This window comes from Nelumbo nucifera, chromosome 1, assembly GCF_055504915.1.
Source record: "Nelumbo nucifera cultivar China Antique chromosome 1, China Antique-T2T, whole genome shotgun sequence".
Taxonomy (NCBI): Eukaryota; Viridiplantae; Streptophyta; class Magnoliopsida; order Proteales; family Nelumbonaceae; genus Nelumbo; species Nelumbo nucifera.
In genome coordinates, this window is record NC_142649.1 from 127,478,627 (window position 1) to 127,486,723 (window position 8,097).

Here is an 8,097-nt window from a genome sequence, read left to right on the forward strand (position 1 = left end):
ATAAAAGTACTTTCCTAAAAGTGCTTTTGTAAAAGTACTTTCGTAGAAGTCCTTTTATAAAAGTGCTTTCATAAAAGCATTTTTCTAAAAGTGATTTCGTAAAAGTACTTCCATAAAATTGCTTCCATAAAAGTACTTTCGTAAAAGTATTTTTGTAAAAGTGCTTTTGTAAAAGTACTGCAAAAGTGCTTTTATAAAAGTACTTTTGTAAAAGTTCTTTAGTAAAGTGCTTTTATAAAGGTGCTTTCGTAAAAGCATTTCCATAAAAGTGCTTTTGTAAAAGTACTTTCATAAAAGTGCTCTCGCAAAAGTGATTTTATAAAAGTGCTTTTGTAAAAGTGTTTTAGTAAAGTACTTTTATAAAAGTGCATTTGTGAAAGTACTTCCATAAAGTGCTTTTATGAAAGTACTTTCGTAAAAGCACTTCCATAAAAGTGCTATCATAAAAATACTTTCACAAAAGTAATTTCATGTAAAAGTCCTTTCAAAAAAGTACTTTCATGTAAAAGTATTTTTATAAAAGTTTTTCGTAAAAGTACTTTTATAAAAGTGATTTCGCAAAAGTAAATATCTATGGCAACTGTTTCGTAGGCAGATTTTCCTCAAAGAATGAAATGAGCAAGATGGGACATGATTATTTTTCATAGTACAAGCTACCGAACTTTTGTGCTATGGAACTAATTTTTCATTCTAAAAAGAATGCGACCCTAGGAAAGAATTTTGTAACCAAACACTCTAATGCTATTCATTCTTGCCCTTTCTTGCCTAGAATGAGCAAAAATTAAGAGAATAAGGCCTATAATAGTGAACCAAACATGGCCTAAGGTCCTGTTTGTTTGTAGTGCGAATTTCACCTTGGATAAATGCAAGGGAATGCAATTGGGTTGAGTATAAATTCAGGTTTACTTTAATCTCATTTAATTTGATTTGTTTGTAAGAAGTAAAATAATGTGGTCCATGCATTACAAAATAGAAAGGTAAGTGGGGGAAGGTTATTTGTTTGGGAGGAGTAAGGTAGCATATGCAAAATACTTATAAAAAAAGTAATATGCAAAATGACATGGCCCCAACTTTATATAGAATCAGTTGTGTTTTTTTTTGTTTTTTTGGTGTAAAATGTGTACTACCAGTGTTCTTTGTTTCTTTGCAACTAAATATGGTCTAAAGACTAAAGATCTTCAGCTAGGGGAAAAAAGATTTTCTTTTTGAACTAGAAGGACCCATGTGATGCATGGAGTGATGTTAAATATGCTCCATATTTGACAATAGAGTAATTAGATATTTCTTGATGAAAACGAAATTAAATCAGTTATGGGTGAATTGAAATGGGCCCCCACATTCAATAAATATTTTCTATTTTCTCTCAAAAATTTAAAACATATAACAAAATGTGGAGGTCCATTAAGAGAAGAGAAGAGTCATGACATGGACAACTCCATTTTATGTATATACTAGAAGAGATCTGTACAATGCACTGACTGGTATTGTTTCTTTTGAGTAAAAGGATATTTCATTTAAAGCAAAACAACAATAACAACAACAAAGGAAAAATACAAAGGGAGGCAACACCACAACCACAGACGGAAAAGACACAAAGAAGAAAACAAAGTCATGGCTGGCTGGAAACACACAAAGAAGAAAACAAACACCACAGCTCATGAATCCACTTAGTGTAGTTAAAACAAAAGGAGTTTGTCTCGGATATAGACATTTTCTAGGGTAGGAAATGAGGTAAACTATTATAAGACTCATTCACAAACTTAAAATGATCATTGAACTCCCTAATATCCTTTATAATGAAAAACACTTTCGAGGCAGCTTGATTGCCCTTGTTAGCTAACAATAGAAATGCAGTCATCTGGTAAGAAATGTAATGGTTAAATTAGATTTTCTGATAAAAAGATGGCAAAATCTATGGGGCAGAAACTGTATGGTGGACCAAGTGACGGGTTTCAGTTGACATCTTTAGAGACCGAATCAGCCCCCCACAACCTCTTGCAGTACATTCCCGCCATGTATTAAGAACCTCTCAATGATGATATCATCATTCCTGATATTATCATCGGAAGATATTTTCAATACATGGCAGGAATGTGCTGATTTGAATTCACATTTTGACATTATTAAAGTCCTTTATGTAAAGTCATCTTATAAAGCGTGAACTAAAGACCATATATCTCTTTAACATAATTGATTGAAGTCAAAGATTTAAAATATCATAAATATTCATTCGTAACTCTAAAAAGAAAATTGAATTGGTTGTGGGTGAATTGAAATAAGTTCATTTGTTTTTATATTTTCTAGTTATTTTATAAATTCAAGAAATAAAAACCACAAAAGGACCAAAGAGAGTGGGGGGGGGGGGGGGGGAGTTGTGAAACTATACAAGATTTCATTTGATTTGACTTTGTTCTTTTCTTAAGCTAGGAAAGTTAGGTACCCTCATTTTTAATATTATTTATATCTATGTATTCTGTTGAGAATGTTTGTATGCGTGTACGATGATTTAACCATGGACGACAGGTGGGTGTATTTCACTAGTCTGGCCCATTTGCTTCTAATGTTGGGCTGGGCTGGACTGGCTGTCAACATTTAGTTAGGCTGTTAGGGTTTGACTATATAAATTGGGTAAAGAGACCATAGATAATAGATTTGGTAAATGCTTTGCATTAAACTACAATGGGCATTTTTTATTTTGATCCATCTAAGGTTTCGTCCAATTTATCAAAAGTCAAAGCTGATCTATCCAAACCAGCCCCCTGAAATAGAAGTTGGGTTTATTGAGGAAAAAAGTGAGGCCCAGAACCAAACATAGAAATGTAGAGTTTAGACCAACCCACGTAGTGGAGTCCACCGTGGCCATTGGCCAAAACCCGATCCATATCTTCAATATTCTTATCTGCACGACATGTATATTACTAAAACACCCTTTATAATTTGCTACTGCTTTTCATCTCAAACCATTTAGGCTATGTTTCGTTTAAAGGAAAAGGCAAGGAAAAAAGGAAAAGGCAGGAAATCCTATATAAGATTGGTAAAGGTTTTTTATCTTTTTTTTTTCCTATTTTTTCCTTCAAACAAAATACAGTCTTAGGATTAGGGGTATTTAACAACATAATTGATTTTAGATTTGATTTTTAAAGATAAAAACAACCATCAGAATAGAAAAATTATATTGCTTTTACTGATATAGAAATTGTTTGTTTCCAAAAACAAAACTAACCATTGTTTCCGAACACCCCCTTGGAATGGTCATGTGACTTCTTACAATGATTAGAAAACATGAAAGGACATGAATTTAGGGTTTTTTTATTACAAAATACCTTTGTGGAATAAACAACCTTGGATTCATGTTTAAACAAAATTTTCACCCATTTTAAAAGGTTACTTAAGCACGTGACCATTCCCAGAAAGAAATACAAATGGGTCCGGGTGATAAAGTAAAGTGGTTGCAAATTATAGGTGTTTTTGGAAATAAACAAACTAAAGGATAGGTTTAATAAAAACAAAAAAAATATAGAGATATCCAAGTAAATGACCCTATATAACTGTAATGGGAGGCTGACCTTTACATTGGACTGACTGATCTCTTTCTCCTGGAGTCGTGGTCCAGCTTATACTTTTGCATGGGTCGAGCAGTTGGGCTCTAAAGTAAAAATGGACCTAGCTGCCTAGGTGTACTACTATTCTTGGTGGGGACTGGTGGGCCAATGCCCATCATCTGCTTTTTGGACCTGTTTGGCAGACGGAAATAGAATATCGTCCTCTCTCAAATCTCTCTCTCTCTGTTCGTACATCTACAGCTACACAACGACGGAATCGAGGTTCCCGGAGGAGACAGCACCAAGGCCCAAGCCACGTAACTCAACATCTCCGTCTCTGACATTTTGGTGGGTCCATCAATAATCCAGCTGAAAAAGGCCTTACCCTGATTGCCGTACTTTTCCGTCGTGATTTGCTCATGTCCCCATTCTACGGCCATCAGATTCGCATCCACTGTCGGACCCACCACAGCACCTTTAACCCAAGTACCCAACAGTCTACGGTATTGTATGATGGCATTTCGGTAATATATGCATCAATTAGTGGCCAGTTGCGGCAAACAAAATCTTCTCTCGTATTTCTCTGAGATTTCGATTATAAAACTACGTCTCTGTTTCTGCATGTGCTCTCTGCTCTCTTTCCCTCTCTGTTTTGCCTCCACACTCCGTGAGTCCTTATCCGACCAACTCGATTTAGTTGATTATATTCTCTCCCCCCCCCTCTCTCTCTCTAAGCTTTCTCTGAGCTCTGTAATTAAAAGATTTATCATTAATTTAAACAAGAAATCTGAACTAGATTTCAATCCCTGCTCAACTTTGTCCCCTCACCCAACGTCAAGCATGTTGCAATCTTCTCCTTGGTTCCTTTCATACACCACAAAGCTCTTATTCTTTGCTCGAATCCGACGCCTTTTGCAGAAGAAGGCCTCCGGCAAGTGCTGCGGAGCATCCGATCGATTCGACAAGTTTAGAATAGAAGAAGTTGAAATGGAAAAGGAAGATGAAAAGAAAGAAGAGACCAAGACGGCCGGAATGGAGGAGAGAAAAACCAAGGAAACAGCTTCACCATTCATGCTGCAGAGATCCGTAAAGCAGCTTCACTTTGGGAGCTGGGAGGAGAAGGAGATTGCGGTGAAGGAAATCAGGAGATTGGCCGGAGAGGATCTGAGGATGAGGAAGTCGCTCGCCGCTCTCGGTGTTATACCGTCGTTGGTGTCCATGCTTGGTTCGGAGGCTTCGGATCGTAGGCGATTGGCGGTTCAGGCATTAATTGAGCTGGCTAATGGCACTTACACGTAAGTTCCCTTACGACTTACTTCGAATCGAGATTATCAGTCCTCTCTGTTGTTCGCTTGATTTCGAGGTTTTCGATCTTCGAGGGATTCTAAAATACGCACCTGTGTGTAAAACTCTCTGGAGCAATGGATTTGAGTCTCTTGTGAGTCTTTGAGAAATGAGAACATGAGATTAAGATTATGATTATTAGCCAAGTATCGTGAACAGTACGCACCCTGCGTCTGTTAAGCGCCAGCAAGTGAGTGAGGGTTCTTATTAGTGCTCCATTAATGACCACCGGAAACTGATGTTCTTCGCCGGCGGGAGATTGAAGTGTCGCTTTCAACACTTTTGACTTTGAAGAGTCTTACAGAGACGATGACAGGAGTTTCGTCGGGTTTGAGACTTTTTAGGCCAGGTGATCCCGGACCCGGAGACCCGGGCTGGAAGCCTAGTATTTCTCCATGACCAAAATACCCCTAATTTTCTTTAAAATGATCTAATTTCCTAACAATAGCCGACGAAATTACTAGCTAGTAGCCTAGTTCAACGACCATTCCTATCAATCTCCTTGCCCAGTGATTAGATTACCTTTAAATTTGATTGTCCTCCAACCTAATTACTGTATCCATTAATCTAAACCATCCATTTTGGGAGACCGGATCTGCGATCTGCTCCTTACACCTGGCGCCTCTCACACGCACATCCTATCATACTTATTAATGAGATATTTCCAATGCACGGTGGATGTGTCTGTGAGGCGCCCATTTATGTGGAGCAGATTCCATCACTCATTTTAAAGACTGGATCTACTCTTTACATTTGGCGCTTCACAGGCACATCCTATCATACATTGAGAACATCTTCCGTGCTTATTAGTTATTATTCATGAGAAATGTTCCTAGTGCACGGTGGATGTGCCTGTGAAGGGCCCATTTGTGAGGAGCAGATCCCGTCACTCCATTCCGATAGATCACCACTTTTAGCGGCTTTCAAATAGATTTTACATATTTAAGACCGTTAGATCGGAATTTAGGGCCATTGTTGTCTGATTGTAGCAAGCTATAGTAACACGACACTTAAGCGTTGTGAATAATATTAAGGGTTATGTATACTTGAAATGACCAAAATGACCTTAAATTATGAAACCGTAAGATGCGCAGCGTGTCTTCAGCACTCCACGGTGATTGGAAGCCGGCGCTGAGAACACAGCTCCTTCCGGCTATTATAAAAGGGGACATGTTAAGAGACAGGTTTATAAAAAATACAAGCAAGACCCATCAAATTGGTGAAGTGGGGTAAGATTCCGTCTGAGCTATGGACAAAATTGAAAGTTGAAATTATTGACCTTCTGGTATCACAACAGAAATTTTAGGTGTAAAAGCACAGTTGACTCATCTTTACCAAACGATCTTATCTTAATTGTGATTCTTCAAACTAAATAGGTTTTTTGCTTATTCAACCCAAAAGTCGGTCTGATTTGCGTCTTGTTCTTTATTTTCAACCTTGTTAGTTATTAGTTGTTGAAAGTTTTAGTTCTTTATTGCTTGTTTTGCAGAAACAAGGCTCTCATGGTGGAGGCCGGAATCTTTTCAAAATTGCCGAAATGCGACGTCATCGATGCTTTGGATGAATTGGAGAAGCGAGATTTCGCCGTACTCATGCTTTCAATCTCTGTTCTAGCCAACACCCAGCTCCACATTGCCTCATCAGAGATTCTTCTTCCCTTCATAATTAGGATCCTTGTTTCAGATGCAAGCATGGAAGCCAAGGAGGCCTGTCTGGGAACTATATATAACCTCTCCACCATGTTGGAGAGCATAGGGCCTCTGGTATCTAGTGGTGTAGTACATACATTATTAGTCCTGTCCTCTGAGAAAGAAACTTCGGAGAAGGCTCTAGCAGCTTTGGGGAACATGGTTGTGCCCGTGGTGGGAAAGAAGGCCATGGAAAACGAACCCATGGTGCCGGGGACCTTCATAGAGATTCTGACATGGGAAGACAAGCCCAAATGCCAGGAGCTGGCTGCCTACATCTTGATGATTCTAGCACATCAGAGCTCGGCCCAGAGAGAGAAGATGTCACAGTTGCGAATTGTTCCTGTTCTCCTTGAGGTGGCCTTGCTGGGAAGCTCCTTAGCCCAGAAGAGAGCATTGAAGCTATTGCAATGGTTCAAGGATGAAAGGCAGTCAAAGATTGGAGCCCATTCTGGGCCTCAAACAGGAAGGGTGATCGTGGGCTCACCTGTGAGTCAGAGAGTGACCAACGAAGGAAAGAGAATGATGAAGAATATGGTAAGACAAAGTCTGAATAAGAACATGGAGCTGATTACAAGGAGAGCAAATGCTGCCGGAGAATCTTCTAATCTCAAGGCTTTGGTTATTAGCTCAAGTTCAAAGAGTTTGCCTTATTAAAAAAAAAATCTCAAAAATCTATTGACACATTGTAAATTTTGGAGAAATTTACTAATTTCTCAAGGGAGGGCAGTCCTAAACTCCTAATAACTTAATCATGTTGTAAAATATCTCTTTTATCTGCATTAGAAAATTTGATTCCAGATTATAAAGTTATACATGGAATTTTATTTTTCTTTTTATAATAGAAAATTAGAAATCTCGAGCTAACAACTGGGCTGGCAATTGGCTATTGGCAGGTTGGGCTGGAACCCAATTAGCCTCTGGGAAAAGGTGGAACTGGGTTGGGTTATCATTTATTATTGGATTGGGTCATTGTTCAGCCCAAACTAATCCAAATTAAATGCAACTTAAAGCCAATATCGACATAACATCAGTATAAACAATTCATATATATATATATATAAAACAGAATAAAGTATCAAACCTTAAATTAACTCTCAGTTTCTTTCCTCTACAAACCTTAAATAAATCTTAGCACTTTTGAGTGTCTTCTTCGCATTGCAGTTGTAGGAAAACTGAGTGACACAACTGAACCAAAACCAATCTAACAAACCGGGGATGTTTGTTGGAGGTTGATTTGCCGATTCTGATTTGTAAATTTGTTATATCAACCGAGTCTCCAAATCATATTAAAAGCCCCATTTAGTAAGACAGACTCCTCACAAAAGAGCTCAAATCAGTACCCCCACAAGATTGGGGGGTGTTATCATCGGGAGATGTTTCCAATACACAGCGGGGATATGATGTGGGACGTTATGGGGGAGTTAATTTGATCTCTCCTCAAAAAGCAGTGGAGAAATCAGAACCTGATCATTTCAAGCTTGTGAGTGGAGATCAAACCTCAAGCCTACCTTATTTATCCG

The 8,097-nt window shown here is 38.2% G+C and overlaps 1 protein-coding gene across 1 annotated transcript; it reads left to right on the forward strand.

Moving 5' to 3' along the window:
* The first annotated feature begins 4,166 nt into the window (after nucleotides 1-4,166).
* On the forward strand, nucleotides 4,167-7,387 carry LOC104613099 (ARM repeat superfamily protein). The gene is made up of 2 exons (XM_010280794.3): nucleotides 4,167-4,837; nucleotides 6,376-7,387. The coding sequence occupies exons 1-2, from the start codon at nucleotides 4,383-4,385 to the stop codon at nucleotides 7,229-7,231; spliced, it is 1,311 nt and encodes a 436-aa protein (XP_010279096.1). The 5' UTR covers nucleotides 4,167-4,382; the 3' UTR covers nucleotides 7,232-7,387.
* Nucleotides 7,388-8,097: the final 710 nt, after the last annotated feature.